Here is a 17,141-nt window from a genome sequence, read left to right as displayed (position 1 = left end):
CCCCTGTGGTTTGCTTTCGCCAGTTGAGTTGAAAGCTGCTCTTGCTTATGTTCTTTCTTCCTCCATTTATATCATACAGTGCTGCAGGGATTTTAAGCTCATGTTAAAAATTTGCAGAAATAAGATACATCATCCATTTTATTCAACACCCAGGTTGCTCCCCGTACCCAGCATGAAATTTTCGTTACCTGCCCAGGACATGCAATGCCATTTTATATTTTTGTGTTTGCCTTTCGTTATGCACAATGTGGCCATTCCTTTGGGGGGACTTCGGTTACAACCATCATAATACCCTGGGTCACCTAAGAAACTTACAGATGTGTTTGAATTTTGTTACAGGGCAAAGATTTTTAAAAAGCAAATCACCCAGTGGTGAAGGACAGATTTAGGAAAACAACAAAGGATTTCTTAAGACTGAGTACTGCTGCTGGACTTCTGATTTTCTCAAAGAATTGCAAGCTTTTAGTTTTAAACAATGTGCTTTTTGATAGCTGAAGGACAAGTGTACTCACAACTTGGTCTGTGTAATGCTTTTCATCAGTTTTGTGCCTGTTTTTAGATTCCCCCTGCCAATTCTCATGGCATGGTTTTGTTTTGTTTTAATTATTATTTTCGGTTAAAATACTTCATTAATGTACATTGAATGTGCTTCTAATGATTGGAACTATCAGCAAGAGATGTTGTTGGATGCCAAAATTGCTAAGAGCAGCTCTGAAAAGATAAACGGAGCGTCTTCTTGATCTAGGCACCTGTAGCTTGTAAGTCTGGCTGGAAGCAGCAAGGTTTAAGCACCTTGATAGGAATTTGGCACTTCCAGCTACATCTTCAGGGTCTGGTACAGAACGTGTCCCGGCAGTCCTAGATATTGCTTGAGATTTCTTAGAGCCACCTTTGGGGTTTCTGGTATGTTTTGTGTAGGTGCAGCCTGCTCTCAACAGACCCACTTTCTTCACGGAGTTTTTAATTCTTTTTTTTTTTTTTTTCCCTTTTGGAGAGAATGGAGCAGGGCTTGAGGAGACGCATCCCTTCCGTGTCGGTTGCCCAAACAGAAGCAGAAAAAGGCTAGGTTTTCTTTGCCAAGACAGTCTGTGTTGTCTTTTTGCTGAGCTCTTAGAGGTACTGTTGCCGCTGGCGCTCCAGGCAAACTTGGCCCTCTTCCCTGCTATTCCTGTAGCCCTGCCTTCAGAGGCATACAACTTCACCTTCTGCCACTGTGTTATTCTTCTCATTTTAATCTAATCATCACTGTATTTATTCTCTGGGCCTATTTTTTTCTCCTAGGGGCTCACATGATCGCACACACGGTAATAATTTTCCCCTTTGCCCTTCTCCTGTTTTCTGTCTGTCTGGGTGCTGGGAAGCGCTACTCTGAGGAGGGAGAAGAGTCAGCTGCCGTACGACAGCCTGCTCCTTCTGTTCCCAGTTGCCTTTTTACCATCCTTTTGATGTCTTTGGGGTGGTATCTGGGGCCAAGATGAGGTTGTGGAGTGTGGTGGGGTTTTTGCAGTGCCTGCTCGCCTGGCCGTCAGTGCTGCCGCTGTGGGGCCTGCTGCCCTGGGTCAGACCGGTGGCGGGGATCTTCTCCTTTCCCTCCTTGCTCCAAGGTCACCCACCCTCTGTTCTGCCCCACCTTGCATTTAATGCTGGCTACATGAGACAGGAATCCTGTTATGTGGCCTTAAACCCGTCCCCCGTAGTGCTCCTGTGGGGTTTCTCTTCAGTTCTCGTGTGGTAAGGCCTTTACCCGCAGGTATCTAAAGGGACATGGCCTGGCTTTGAGAGCATCGCTGCCAACCCACTGACTTGAAATCTCACAGAAAACGGTGTTTTGTGAAAGTGTTGTTTTACTGCGTATGCAGGAAAGCATACTCTACATACAGTAAAATATACATAGAAGTTTTCAGCCCTTCTCCTAAAAGTTCTTCCCTGATGGACACGAATGTTTCATTCGGGCTGTGAATCGGTCGGGACCCAGTGCTTTTACAAAAATAAACGCTCATCATTAATTATTTACATAAAATGGAAAAATGAGGGAATTAGGAAGAAATGCTGAGAGTAAACACAAGGCTTTTAAGAGCCTGAATTCGAAATTGCTCCGAAAAGCGGTTTGGAAATAGATATTTTTAGAAATATTCAATTTATTCTGGAACAGAGAAAATTTCAGCATTCCAGAGATGAAAAATGCCACCTGGTTGTCTGCAGCTGTCCTGCCCAGCAGCGCGGTGCTGCCGGCAGCTCAGGAGACCGCAGACTTTGGGCTGTGACATGTACCCTGCGCAGACGTATAGCTGGGGTTTCTTTTGTTTGCCCTGCGTCTATCTGTGTATCTAATCCGGGCCGTGTTGTGGTACATCTGACGAATGATCATTCCACAGCGATAAGCCGCACTTCTGATCTGCAGCGTGGATCCAGCGAGAATACTTAGTGTGCTATTGTGACAGATGAAAGCAGTGGAATTGGGCCAAATTCAAGCTGTTTTCCATTGCATCTGATCAGCAGATCCTATGGAGGGAATTTGCCTGCTGTGAATATTTGATTCTCGCTAGCTTGAACTATCTTGTGTGTTGGCAGTGCTACTGTGTGAATTTGTGGTGGCTTTCCAGGGTGTCTGTCCTACACAACTGCCAATTTCTGTTGTTTTTTATGGGATTTAGGATTTTGTGCTCCACTTCGTGTGCAAGGAAAATAACCCGAAGCTATACAATGAACATTTTTTTCAATCTATACATTATATACATTATCCATCTTTTAAAAAACAGCCCCCAAATGTTATGAGTATTGTAATCTCCCTCCCTGCACCTTTATGGAGGTGCAGTCCCTCTGCCTCCGTTCCTGTATGCATTATCTGTGGTTGGTTATGCGTTATGGTGAAAGGGTTTTGTAGAGGTGAGGTTGCACGTTGCACACCCATGCATGTTGCACACTCGTGAAAGTTGTACCCCCATGTGAGTTGCACACCAGCGTGTATGGCCAGGTGACGGTGTTGCAATGCAGCATGAGAGCAGGAGCAAACTGAGGGTATGTTCAGGCTTTATGTTCCCTCCTTCCCAGGGCTGGGGCTGAGCTTCATGCTCCCTGCTGACCTGGGGAGCCAGTGCCCCGCACTCCTGATTGTCCATCCCTGCTCCTTCCCAGCCCTTCCTGCTGGTCCGTGGCTGTCTTTGCCCATGAAAGCTCATTGTCTTTTGTGTCGGTTAATTTTTCTGTTCTGAAATTCAGGATAGCAAAACATTTTAATTGATAAATTTTGCATTTCCAACATTTGTGAGTAAGTTTCATTGCTTTTACAGGGCTGACCTAATAGCAACTGTCATGGCTCTGCTGAGGCAAGCACAAAGCATTTAGTTTTCTACTTGTCACTGTATCCTGTGCTTTAGTCAGTGTGTCCTTTATCTGTCACCACACTGGAGCATTTGTCTTCTGTAAGCAACCTGTTTATAGCTTAGGTTATTTTACAGATAAAAGCTGCTTTTCTGTTCTAAAATCTTGTGCAGCTTGCAAAAGAAATTCAGGCTGTAATCTTTAAACTCACTCTTCCTCTGGGTATACGAAGGACAAAACGAGAAGATGCTTGATTGAAATGAGTCACTGACTAGTGGTGTGAACCAAAACCACAAGAAGGCAGCAGGAGACAGTTGTGGGTCCCCCGGGCATGAAGGAAAAGATGTGCTGACCAAGCAACTGATCCTCCATCTGCTCCAGCTCTGTGATTGCAGCCAGTAACCGCTCAGAGAAAGGCATTATCATCTCCCTGCAAGTATTAAGAAAATCGTGTGTTACTGCCTTGTAGGAGGGACCAAATTCTGGTCCTGTTCCCATATGTGTATGGGGCAGGGAGCATTGTCTTTGAGCCCACTGTAAAAGATACCGCCCTGCTAACTGAGGCAGCCCAGCTGACTGGGCTGCAATCCTTGCCACTGCACTGACCCACTTGCGTGACCCATTTAACTTTGCCAAGTTGTACGGAGCTGGACATGCACACTAGCTGTGTGTTTTCAGTCCCTTATTGAAGGTAAAGAGGGATATTTTAGACACACCACTGCTTGTGTGCAGCACCTCGTTTTTTTTTTCCCTTCTTTAGTTACTTCAACAGCAGCAAAGAAACACTACCTTTAGGCAACTACAAAAAATGAGTAGGTAGAGCTCACAGATACAGAAATGTATTTTCTCTCAAAAAATATAAACAAAATTTTTTGAGAACTGAAGAAACCAGGACTTGGCCAGTGAAAGGTGTAGTAATCCAGAGAGAAGGCTTTCCTAGGAGCTGGGTGGTAATGATAAGACTCCATTCCCCTTTTCGTGATTTAGGAGTGCTGTTCTCCAGTGTCTTAATGGAAGTGACAAATACAAGTTTCAACTGTACTGAAACAAACCAGGAAAAACTTAGTTTTGTAGTATCGTGAGGTACATTTTGGGTTGGGGATAGGCAGGCTAGACAGGTTTACCTGAGTATCTGCCACTTGAAAACAATTGTTGTTGTTTTATCCTTTTAAATAAATTGCCATTTTTAGTACCATCGAGAAATAAAAACTCTGAGATTCTTAACAGAAGCAAAAACTTCTGAGTTCAGTGATTGCACCTTGTTGACATGCATGGTTATTTGTGCCAATACAAAGTGCCAGCTTCCCAAGGGCTATGGTGTTAGTGACTGCTGCCAAATGTTATTTTTACAATGACCATCAAAATGGAAGCATGTACAAAAGCAGGCATAGGGTTGTGACACTGTGATTTTTTTTTGAGAAGTGGACATTTGTTCATCAGCAGAAGAACTGAGAGCCCAAAGTAAATTGCTGCCAAATGACTGATATTTTCATTCCTGCTTATCATAACTCGGATGTGAACTTTTGGCATAAAGATGGGTGCAATTAGTTATCCCCAGAGTTTCCCCTCCCTTGATTGTTTTCTAAACCTATTTGGTTCCTGTGTCCTGTATGTCCTCTGTATTTTTGTTAGGAAGTGTTGCTGGGAACTTCTTTTTTAAAATGCTTTTGCATTTTTATTAGGTTTACACATCGCTCCACCCACCATTTGGAAATGACCAGAACTGTCCGCCTTCAAAGGCTAAACACAAGAGTTATTCATGTTGCAGTTGGAAATACTGTGGAAAAATTATCATGCAAACAGTAAGCCAGATGGAGAATTTTACAAGCATCTTTTCATGTCATGAATGATGCTGTCTCTCCAGGTTATGGGCTTTCTGCTCTCCCGACTGCTGTTCCTTTCCCTCTGTCTCCCCTCCAGGGCTGTTAAGCTTCAGCCAGGGAAGAAAGGGAGATTTGGACTCCTCTAAATTTCCAGGTCCGTATTTTTTTGTGGGGTGGCTGGTGACAGCAAGCTTTGTGCGCGAGGCTGCTGGCATGCGGGGAGCCCTCGCGATTAGCATGCTGATGGCTGCGCCCTGGCAGCGTAAAGGGGGCTGCATCAGGAGCACACCAACAAAAGCCTGGCAGCGGACGTGGGGACAGCTCTGGGCTCCTGCTGCACGCTGCCACGCTGGGGTAGCCAGGAGAGAGCTGCCCGCTCTCTTCAGGCCTTTGCTTCCTAAGTTTTATACAGGTGGGAGTCTGTCCTTCAGGTGTCCGCCACACACTGTGGGGCTTCTCCTCTTAACTGCTCATAGGGCAGGTCACCTCCTGCTGGAGGTTGAAGATGAGAGGCCCTAGAGGATATCAAGCTGTACGTTACATCTTTACTTGTCCACACACTTGTCATTGCAGCTGCTGAGTTAGCAGTGTATATATCTGGTAACTTGTTCGCTTGATCTTCAGCTCTTATCTACATAAGAAAGCTCCTCTGGTTCTGTAAAAGGGGTGGTGGTGTACGTGCATATGTGTAAGTATAAAATATACATTAAACATCTGTGCACACATACAGATTTAATCCCTCCACGCAAACCCATGTGCCTTCAGCCCTTTTTGGTTTGAAAGAGGCTTGCATCAGTTATGGCTTAATTTCAGTTACTGGTTAATGCAACAGTAAGTCACGCTGAAAAGTGTAAATCCTCCATGAATGGTGTTACAAAGTTGGTGTTGCTTCTGCTTACAGACAGTGGTTATCTAAAGTGTAGTTTCAGGCTTCTTATTTGTGGAGAGAGCACCTACCTCTTTTCCCAAAGAGGTTTTTCTGGCAGGTTAAGGTCAGAGGGGCAAGAAGATGGTTGTGTGAAATAGGAGTAACTGGCTTGTGTTTGTATTGACATGCGGAACGTTTTCTGAACAAACTGTTTGCTTAAATGATGGCAGGATGTTCCATACCTGCCTTTCCCACTTGTTTCAGAAATCCAGCCGTTTCTTTTCTGCCTTGTAACATGCTGAACTTTTGTTGGCTGCCTACAGCAGTAGGTGGGGAAATTATCAGGGCCTTTTCATTGAAAGAAGTTGCCAACATCTGGGTTTGGAAAGAGAAAATTCAACAAACTTGTTGCAGTTAGTTTATATATATATTTATATATATATATAGTTTTATTTTATATTTAGCTGGTTTTCAAGCAAAGCACATACTGTCTTACTAAATTAGGTGACTGGCAATGGCTTTGGTTCGTCATCTAGCTAACGATGCGACTCAGTGAGCTGTTGCTGAATTAGGGAGATGTTGGTTCAGTAAGATTACCTTTTCAAAGTAAGAAAAGTTAAAAGTAATTTTTTTTTTGTGCCTCGTTTCAGGATAATATCATCTTATTCTTAAGAGGCTGCAAAGAGCTGGGACTTAAAGAATCCCAGCTGTTTGATCCCGGTGACCTGCAGGACACATCGAACAGAGTGACTGTCAAGTAAGTACAACAGCAGTTTGTGATGAGCATGTTATACTCTCAGATGCATGTGATTAGATGGTAAATATTTGAGGATGAGCAAAAAAGGTATAGAACTGTCATTTGTATAAAGCAAATAGGAAGCTGAGATTTTTGAAACTTTCAGTGCCGGGAAGAATACATTGTTCTCTTAAACAGTCTTTCTCTAAGAGTTATTTTTCCCAGAGAGATCAACCACAGGTCTTTTAAAATACTGATTTAGTTCAAACAATGAGACCGTGTGGGACTTATGGGGTTTGTGAGTTTAAATTAATAGCATTTTTAGTCTATCCAATTTATGAACAGTGTAGGCTGTGGAAAAAAAACACTGCTCTGTTATTGCAAATTAAACTGTTTTGAAGATGCATTATAAGACATTTATAGGTCTCAGACTCCACAAGGTGCAGACAATGAGCATGGTCTGTTTATTTTCTATCAAGAACAATAGGTTGTGACACAGCATTTGGGCTGAGGACTTCCGTCCAAACTGCATGAACTGGAAATGCCACAGTTTAGATTTTTTTTTACCAAAGCCACACACCTACTGCCACACAGATTACCACACACATATCAAGAGATTCTTCTTGCTAATAACTAATTAATAACTAATTCACTCTTCTTTTTTTTTTTTCTGAAATGATTTTAAAAATTTCCAGCCCCCAAATTAATAGCTTTTTGCCATGGTTTGTACACATCCCTTATAGCGAGGTGGTCAGACTGTAGTGCTTGTATTTTCAGCATTTTACACTACAAAGTGATGTAAAGTATGGATATGAAATTGGCAGAGAAAGAATTACTGACTAGCCTAAGGCTGCAGAGAGCAGGCTTCAATCAAAGTCTATGCAGTCATAGATTGAGGTCTTAAACAAGAGATGTTCCTTTCAGGGAAGATGTTACTATCGTGTAGGAACAGGAACAGTCAAACTCTTTTTTTTACTCATTTATACAAGTGCCAGTCAAGTTCCTCACTCCCCAAAAGCAAGAGCACCCACGGTGTTTCATAAAATTAACAAAGACTTTTAATGCTTTTTGTCATGAAGTTTTCATGAATTCTTCGGGTCCGTCATGTTACACTAAAAAGTTATTGCTCTACAGACAGGCAAATACTGCTGAGTTGATTGAATGGCCTTGCTTCATTTGGCCAGAAAGATTTGGCCAAAAAAAATCACTAATGAAATCCTGGTCAGACATATCCATTTTAGAAAAGTATATGGAAACAATTTACTGAATTTCAGCGGCATTCTAGGTTGTTTTTTTTTTCCCCTTCTGGCATTGAAAGCTGGGCAAGTTTTCCTGGTGTTCAGCACTGTCTGGGAAAATACAAAGGTTCTGAAAAATCAAATTGGCCACTTTCCTTGCTTTGAGGAATAGTCTCCCACTTTTTGCTCTTTTCCAAGTTTCTGGCTCTGAGTCTGAGGCACTTCTTGCATGTACATACCGGTAGAGTACACAGCACCAGAGGGGACCATGTAATGAGCCTGCAGTGAAGTTTTCCCACCCTAGTTCTAAATCTGGTAATATTGCAACGAAAGAGGTTCCTTGTCACGTCCTGTAAAATCATGGCAACGAGTGGCTGGAGAGAGCTGCAAAACAACCCCTAATCTCCATATAAAACCAGAGATAAATGGTCATTATAAGAAGCTTGATCTTTTAGAGGTGAGGAGAGCAGAGCAGCTCGGAGGAAGCAGCTTGGAGGCTGGGGCTCGCGTGCAGCTCCAAGGAGAGCTGTCCAGCATGTAAGCAACTTCCACCAGGAGTAATAAACTGCAGAGCTGCCTTGGCCCTTGGCTGCGTACGATGCTCGATAGATGTGAAGTGTCCCACTGGCATGGATTTTTTTCTCCCATCAGCTCTTCAGAGAAAGCAGCTGTGGAAACGAGCCAAATGTTTTTCTAGTACTGTCCAAGCTCATGCTGAGTAACCGAGAGAGGTGTACAAGCCAAGTCCATGACTTTTGTAGAGAAATATGTTCAAGACTGTCTTCTGCTAGCTAGATCTCTAAGTATGAAGGTGATTTTTCCCTCTTTGAAGACTTTTTTTTTTTTTAACACAGTAAAAAAGGTATTTGTTCAGTGGTAAAGGACAAATACGACATTATTGCACATGATTAACATAATGACAGTTTTTAACCTTTTTTCATATAGGTGCTAATTGAAGTAGGTATTAGATCTATTTTTTTTGGATCATTCAGCTTATAAAGGTTATGAGCTAATGCTGTAAGGAATTTCTTCTTGACTTGTTAAACAAGACTTTTTTCCACTGCTATTTTATTAAGAAAAAAATAGTACTTTTTTTTTTTTAACATGTAGGTATTGATGGATAAAATTTTGGCTTAAAAAAGATACCAAAAGTTCTTCATTTTTGTGTTGGCCTATATTTAAGTTTTTGTTATTCTCACAGATTTAAGTACATTTATTTTTGTTTTTCTCAGGTAACCTTTAATGTTGACTTAATGTTATAGTAGAAAGCAATCCTGTTATACAATAATCAGGAGACAATCTGTACTAAATCTGAAATAGTCATTTATTTTTAGCACCTAAATGTGATACACATTTCCTTCATTCTTTTTTCTGATGGTTACTCTGCTGAATTTTGAAATGTTGTTTATGTCTGTGCAAACGTTCTGCTTTGTTGTTTCTAACAAACTTACACCCTTTTTGCTAAATGTTAGTGAAAAAATAAATTGAGAAGGATGCCTATGTTGAGTCTGAGCTCTCGAGTATACGTTCAGACAGTAGAATATGCTTTCCTCAGCAGGTTCTGTTGTAACCGCCAGGATCTTTATTGCTTCACCTATCTGCTTTGTTCTTTGTGGTGCTTGTTTCCACAGAAACACCTGCTATATTTCATTAATGCTTGGTGTTGATTTCCTTGGAGTCATATGCATGTTCGGTTGCTTTCAGAATCTGTATGGGTTGCATGATTTATCACGGAGCAGAACCTGACTATTGGGTTACTGCAGAGTGGATTTTAGCAGTGAGGTCTTTGGTCTTCTTTTTTGAACAAATCAGCACCTCTGTTTAAAGGAAATATTCTTGGCTCTGTCCTACTTTACTGTGGGACCATTACAAACTCATTTTCTTTTGTACTTCCAGAATTATAATTTAATGATTGAAGTAATGGTGACAAAATACTCCCACGTTATGAATAAATGAATGTGTGAACTACATCTTCTTAGCTTTCATGTGTTTCCAGCCAGCAGAAGCATTCTGCAGACTTTTGTTAGGGAAAACGTGATCTGCTGCATACACGCTCTTGAAAAGTATGTCTGCTTTCTGATTTTTTTTTTCCTCTTTCTTTTTTGTGCGTGTGTGTGTGTGCAACCAGGAACATTGACTATAGTAGGAAGCTGAAAAATGTAAGTACATGACCTGGAGTATTTTTTTTTTGTCTGGTTTATCCTGTATTTGGCCTGAGCTAGAACTTTGTCAGTAAAAAACCTGTAGAGTTGAGTATCACTGAGAAGTCCTGAATACATATCTAACTGGGTTGTACTGGGAACTTAGGTAGAGCGGCTATGGCAAAGCAGCCTTACGGGAGACATAAAACGGAGAATATTTGTCTTCGCTTAGATAAAGAAATAAGCAAACTGATCTCTGTGCTGTCCACTGTGGGACGGCTTTCAGTGGGAATGGCCTGACTTACCCATGAACTACTACTCCTTTGAAACCTTTCATGGATATATAGACATAAAGTGAGTTATTTAAAAGGATTTAAAATGAAGCAAATTACCATTCCATCTGCATATGAATTTTCTATCAGATTTGCTAGCTTTCTTGTTTTTCTTCCAAATAAATGTTTTCCCAGAAAGGCTAATTCCATTTAGCTTTAATTTCTTGCTGATTTGAACTAATGGCAATGGTAATGGATTCTGTAATTGTTAAGTGGAAAATAAAATGGCTAAACTTTGCTGGACTCAGAGTTAGGTATTCTTCTAAAGCCTAGCGAGCTCTTGCTCCTTAGTCAGCTGTAAACTGCTATAAATTCAATTTTATATTTGGCTTACATCCCTATAAACTGCTAGGAAATGCCAAGACCTTTTCCTAATAACTTCGCAAGCCAGTAATCATGACTGCAGGTTAAAAAAAAAAAAAGGAAAAAAAAAAGGAAAAGAAAAGAAAAACTATTTCGTTCAGTCTTTCCCACCATCATTAAAGTAATATCTTCTGCATCTGACACGCAGAGTTGTAGGGGAAGAGTTCAGCTTTCAGCATTTTAGCACCCTTCTGGGCGCTGGCTATGTGTACTTGTATAGACGTATTGTTGCAAAGGTAAGGTTTCAGAAGTGTTCTCCGCAGTGTGTTTGCAGGCAATGTATACTTTCCAGGTGCACAATACTGCAATCTCGGCTTGCAGCCAATCGGAATTGCTTGCAAATGTGACATTATTTGGGGGAAAAAAAAAAAAAAAAGCCATGGATAAAGAAAGGCAGAAGATAGAAAGTGACCAAATGCTAGCAGAAGTAAATAAAAATACCACAACCTTCTTCAGAGAACTGAATGGCTAAATGAATTGGACAGCTTCCTCGTTGCTACGAGTGCTAGATTCACAAGTGTTTCCACTTAACTTGAGAACATGTGCTGTAAGGGATTTTTACATAAATTTGTTGTTCTGTGTTGAGTAGTGATGGGTGAAGGAAAATTGTTCAGATACTTATTTTTTTCAAGACAAAAAAATGAGTATTGACAAAACCACCTTGTTTTCCTCAGCACGGTAGTATCAATTTGGATATAATTTTAAAAATGAGGAAAAATTTTTTGAACTGTCTTAAAAACTTTATTCAATTATTTTAATGGCATGTATATTATTTATATTATGCACCACGGTTGTGTTCTTAAACAGACAATCTGCATGCCACATGCAGTATTTTCTGGCAGGGCCTCAGCTGGAGTGCCGTGTGTGACTTCAGGTATCACACTGGTAGGAAGGACAGAGATGGTAGAGAAGGTTGGTTGAGAAAAGATTATCAGGAGTCTAGTATATGTGACTGAGGAGGATGTACTGAAGGAATTTGGGTGCACGTTTTAGGGAAAGGCCTGGCAGAGATGCCTGTCCCCAACACCCCCATGGGTTTTCTTGTAGCCCTATTTCTTTAATTCATTTTATAGTATACATTACATGGGCCTGTCCCATCAGTACATAGAATAATGTACTTCTGTTTATTTAACTTTATAAGATGATTAATGGCAGCTATTAAAGGCAATTATCATTTATTATTGTTTGCACATCTTTTCCACATCAAAATATTTCCTGATTGTTCTGCAGTTAAATACTTTGCTATGTCACGGAATGGGCAGAAGTAATGAGCACTACATGAGAAAATGCCTTAAGTTCTGAGGTGGTGCTTTGATATTTTTAACCAGTGCAAAGCACAGAATTGAACTTCATTTGGTGATCAGTTTCCAGTCCAAATTGCTTCTGCACAGGTACCTTTAAAAATATTGCAGCCAGATAAGTGGAGACACATGGGTCTAGAGAAGGACTGTTTGCTTTCCTTGTGTGACCTCAATATTGGTGCTTTTGGAGGTGTTGGATGTGACCATCCTGAGCATCTTAATTTCTCCTTCCCTAAAACGACTGCAGACCCAGCTAGGTCAGATCAGATTTCTTTGCTACCTAAAGGAGTGAGAGGGTATATAAACATTTGCAAGTGCAATTCCTGGCTTTTCTTCTGTGCTACTTTTGAATTGACTTTGGAATTACGGATAGACATCGTCAGAACTTGAATGCAACCACTAACTCTTTCCAGTTGAGCGTAACGGAAACAATCTGATGCTCGTGGCTTTTGATTAATCTTGGGCTGAGCATTTTTTTAAGCTAACAGATCGCTGGGAATAAAGCGATCCTGTAAAGTTCCTGTATCAATTGATAAACTGTATTAAGATGATTAAAAATGGAACCACCTTTTCTTTCCTTGAAATAGGCAGAAACACATTTCAGATATTGTATTTATTCCATTAGTCAGCACTGTTTTAATTAATGACCGCTAGTACTCTTTAGTTGTGTTTTTTTGTTGTTTTATTTACAAATAGGTATACTTACAAGTGTCTTCTGGTCTATTTCAAATTTCTTGCCTAGTGTTTCTATTTAGATTTATTTTTGGCGTTTGCTTTCCAGGCGGACGTGACAGTTCCATTTTTTATAAAAGTAATACCAGGAATATAATGTGTTAAGTTACGTGATTAAATTTTCATAGTTGCCTGATGTATTTATGCTTAGCCATTGACAGACACTGCACTTTCAATGGAGGTTTATAACAAAGTCTTGTGCTGCTGTGTGGTTTAGAATAAATGAGGAATGCTTAAGGGAAGTAAATTAAGCTAAGTAACTGTGAGGATGGCTTCAATTAATTCTTATTAACTTCTGCAGGTATTAGTCACCATTTATTGGCTAGGGAAAGCGGCAAACAGCTGCACATCATATAGCGGATCAACCCTGAACCTGAAGGAGTTTGAAGGTTTGCTGGCACAAATGAGAAAGGTATTGTTTTGTTACATTTTGGGACTGGGAATGTAGTTGAAACTGTTACTCCCATGAATAACCTGTTCAGTGCTAAATATGAGAGATGGTGGGCTGGAGTACAAATTACTTAGCAAACCCCTGCCTCCTTCGAAAATGTGTCTGACTCTACCACGCCATAAACATGACTTTTTTTGGCAGCTAGGTTGGTGGTGATATTAATGATGCAGCACTTGATGTGAAGCAGGGCTTTAGAATTGTCATGTGTCTCTGTCATCTTCATTTCCTTAGTTTTTGGTTTGAATTATTTTCATTTATGACACAGAGTTTCAAGCTAGAGGAGCTAAGAGTTGAAAGTAAGCTGGCAGGACTTACAGGAGCAGATCTCTTTAAAACATTGATTCTTATGGGCAGCTCTTTTTTTTTTTTTTTTTTTTTGAGTTGCAACATGAAGCATGAAACCAAAGTATCTAAATAAAGCTGAAGGGTAGAAGGAAGAGGTGATATTTTACAAAGGGCATGGCGGTTTCTGAAGAGCTGAACTCTGCTGGAAAGGAAAAGTTGCCATTGCTGTAGAGTGGTTTGGGGATTTGTGGTTGAGTGTTGGAGCATGGTTGCAACCCGGGACACTTAACCTCAGTAGTGGTTAGTGTTGATATCCGAGCATGCATTTACTGGGGGTGACAGCAGCAAGGAGCGGGCACGTAAGAAGATGGAAGCACCCAGTATTGTGTATATTGGACATACAGCTTGTGAAATGACATGAGATATGGTCTGCAGCTCCCAAACAGCTTCATGCCTGCCACTCCTTCCCCATCTCATGTACCTGCCGAGTCACCACAGGCAGTAGGTTTGGGGACAAAACCTCATTGCTCGTTACTCTCCTCAAGCTGTGTGGTGCTACATCTGTACCAGCTGCAGCTCTTCAGTCGGGGGTCTCAGAGGGCCAGCAATGAGCTGCCGCTAGGCAGGAAGAAATATTTGGCTGACTGATAGCAGTTCCTACATCCTAGTGTGACAAGAGAACCCTAATTAGATTGATAAAATCACTGTTCGTGAGCCCAGTTTCGGTGGAAAAAACAAACGGAAATGGGGAGAGAAGGGAACTTCCCGCTTCTCTGTAGAGATGCATTTTGTTCTTCATTTGACAAGGCCTGCACTAATCACTCAGGACTTTGCCACGCGAGTGATATGACTGAGACTAAGCAATAAAGAAATTAAGTTAATACTTGAGTTGTTTCCAAATAGAAGATGCAAGAGGAGCAGTCCCCCCTCCAAAGTCTGTAATCTGAAAGGTGAAACAAAGTTGGACAGCGGAGCTAAGGCAGAAAAATAGCCGAAGTGCAGGTTTTATAATGTTAGTGCCACATGGCATCATAGCTTTTTTTATGTATAATCTCTCAGCATCAGGCTCCTTTTTCTCCAGGTCATATCTACGCACCTAACTAACCATTAGAGTCTTTTGGAGGTCTCCTTGAGCCCTTTTGTGGGATGAAGAAGGCTGGCCCCAGAAGGCAGGGTTCTCCGCAGAGCTGACAGCGGAGCGCCTGGCCGGGCGGAGCCGAGCGCTGCAGGTTGAAGACAAAAGCAAGAGTCTGGGGCTTGATTTGTTGCAGATGTTGGAACGGGGAGTGGAGTAGAGATCCCGTAAAAGCTGGAAGCTATATACTCCTTTAATGTAAAAACAGAGCTCTTTGTAGTCGTGAAAAGTCTGCTCAGGTGGTGCTGATACGAGGGCCACTGGTGACTCATTTTGAGCTCACCTCTCTACTCCATACCCCTGTGGTATTCCACTTTGGCTCTTCTGGCCTTCTCTGTTACTGAATTTGAAGAGGATTTGGTCATAAAATAGAACATGTTAATCATGCTGTGTAATGCTCTGATGTTCTTTATAGCTGAGCTTGAGTGATGAAAAGACACTTTATCACATTCTCTACTGGCGTTTTTTTCCACAGAATTTAATAATTAAATCCACCATAAATTCAGCCTGGTTTAGTTCTTCTGCTATAAATCCTCCCAGCCCTTCTTTTTTAATAAGCAAATCAAAAGACAGCTCAGATGTAAGTTGTCTTGGCTTCATCTTTTTCTACTTCTCATACTGAAAGAACTATTCATTTCTAATTTTATTCCTGCTACTCTGTTTTTAATTTTATTAACTATTTGGTTACACGTTCCCCTTTACTTTTAAACTGGAAGTTCCCAACGACAAAACGTCCATGGCTTTTTGATTATATTTAACGGGGGGAAGTTCCTGCAGAAATGCATCTTGCATTTGGCAGTCCCACTTTTGCTACCACATAGCGACGTGCCATGTTTTGAATTAGGTAATATGAAAGGCTGGTTGTGCGCTATCGGGCCTGCAGATAACCACTTTCTTTTTCCCACTGATAACACTTGGGAGATGACGTTTGTGCAGAGCAGGACAAGTACCCGTCTGTGAGGCGGTGTTTGGCGGGGAGGGTGGTTTGCCAAGGGGAAGGCTGTAAAGAGCATGTTTGCAGAAGTCTAGGGCACCATCCTGGTGCCTGCCTCCTAATTCCTGGTGAGCTGCACACAGAATTAACATAAACAGGCCTTTGAAAGGAGGGTCTGCAGAACTCATTAGTTCACAATTGGACTGTTTTCAAACTCTGGAAGATAGCAAACACAGGATGGGGCTTTTTCTTGCCCGAGTTTAAGTCCTGTAGCCGCTGAGCGTTTCTGTGTCACTCACATACGGTAATTTAGGAAAATGGAAGTGTGCCTGAGGATCGAGAATAGCTGGTTGGTATGAAGAGATGAGGGGATTTAGGGAATTTGGATTTTAAAAGGATTTTGGATCGTGTCACAAACAGGGCTTTGATAGGATTTTTAGTTTTGTTCTTGGATCTGTGTAACTCATGCAGATTTCAAGGAGACAGAGCTTCGTTCCCTGGCATTTCTGTCAGTATTCAGCTCATGCACTAAGCAGGAATGGGGAGGGAAATGTTGTAGGACTCAATTACTACTTTGATAGATACATTTTCTTTTTAGAAATACTTTCGCTTCAGTTTGCAGCGAGGTTGCTGACTGACGTTACCGCAGTTCAGCTTGGCCTTAGGGAACCTTTACTGCTGTCCTTAACGTGGTGTTTTGGCAGCGTAACAGTGCGTGGCGCTAATTAAGCCTTCTTCCCAAGAAGTTTGCAGGACGTTGGGTCTGACGTCTCCATCTCGCTTCGAGCCTCCCTGCCTTCCACCGTGGAGGCTTTTGTGTGCTGCCGCAGCGCTCTCCTCCCGCAGTCGCTTCTCCAGCAAACGTGCTTTGTTACGGAGGTGGCCTGCCAGGGCACACGGGGATGTTCGGGACGGACCTCGTCATTGGCAGCATGGTCACGGGTAAAACCTCAGCCATCAGGGACAGAGGGAGCTGAGCTGAACGTAGCCATTGTGCTCCGGCTAGTGGTAACCAGGGGGTGCTTCTTAATTAGGAATTAATATTCAAGTGCTGCTGGAAGGAGAGGGGAAAACAACACATTCCAGTCTCTTTGGGTCGCAAAATGTCAGTCTGATAATGGCACCCACATTTCTGACTTTACTTACTGTCGGGGGAGAAAAAAAACAGGTTTATCTTTGAATGAAAGTAGTTATTTTTGTTTTTCTCCGCCTGTGCTATTGTAATTAATGTTAAGACACTCTCTAAAACAAGGGATTTATTATAATGCAAGGGTGAGGATGGCTTCTATTGACCTTTTCCTCTGCTGGAGTTTCAGTGTTTTAGTATGTGCTGCTTGCACTGGAAAGAATTTATAATCACAGGGCTGTCAAAGACAACCATTGTTCTCACTGCTCTGAACATGTGGGTCAGCTACAAGTGCTTTCATATCCCCCAGAGCCAGGAGCTGGCAAAGAGTAAAGAGCACAACTGAATTCTTCTG

The 17,141-nt window shown here is 41.7% G+C and overlaps 1 protein-coding gene across 3 annotated transcripts in view; it reads left to right on the top strand.

The window, feature by feature from the left end:
* The window catches only part of LIMCH1 (LIM and calponin homology domains 1), a 174,522-nt gene that overhangs the window by 97,084 nt on the left and 60,297 nt on the right, over nucleotides 1-17,141 (top strand). For all 3 annotated transcript variants that reach the window (XM_040554967.1, XM_040554966.1, XM_040554968.1), the window contains exons 4-6: nucleotides 6,663-6,769; nucleotides 10,115-10,145; nucleotides 13,157-13,267. In XM_040554967.1, the coding sequence (XP_040410901.1) occupies nucleotides 6,663-6,769; nucleotides 10,115-10,145; nucleotides 13,157-13,267 (249 nt within the window). The remainder of the gene's footprint in view (nucleotides 1-6,662; nucleotides 6,770-10,114; nucleotides 10,146-13,156; nucleotides 13,268-17,141) is intronic.

Source organism: Cygnus olor, chromosome 4 (assembly GCF_009769625.2).
Source record: "Cygnus olor isolate bCygOlo1 chromosome 4, bCygOlo1.pri.v2, whole genome shotgun sequence".
Classification (NCBI taxonomy): Eukaryota; Metazoa; Chordata; class Aves; order Anseriformes; family Anatidae; genus Cygnus; species Cygnus olor.
Note: the sequence above shows the minus strand (reverse complement) of the source record. Positions and strands in the feature narration are given on the sequence as shown.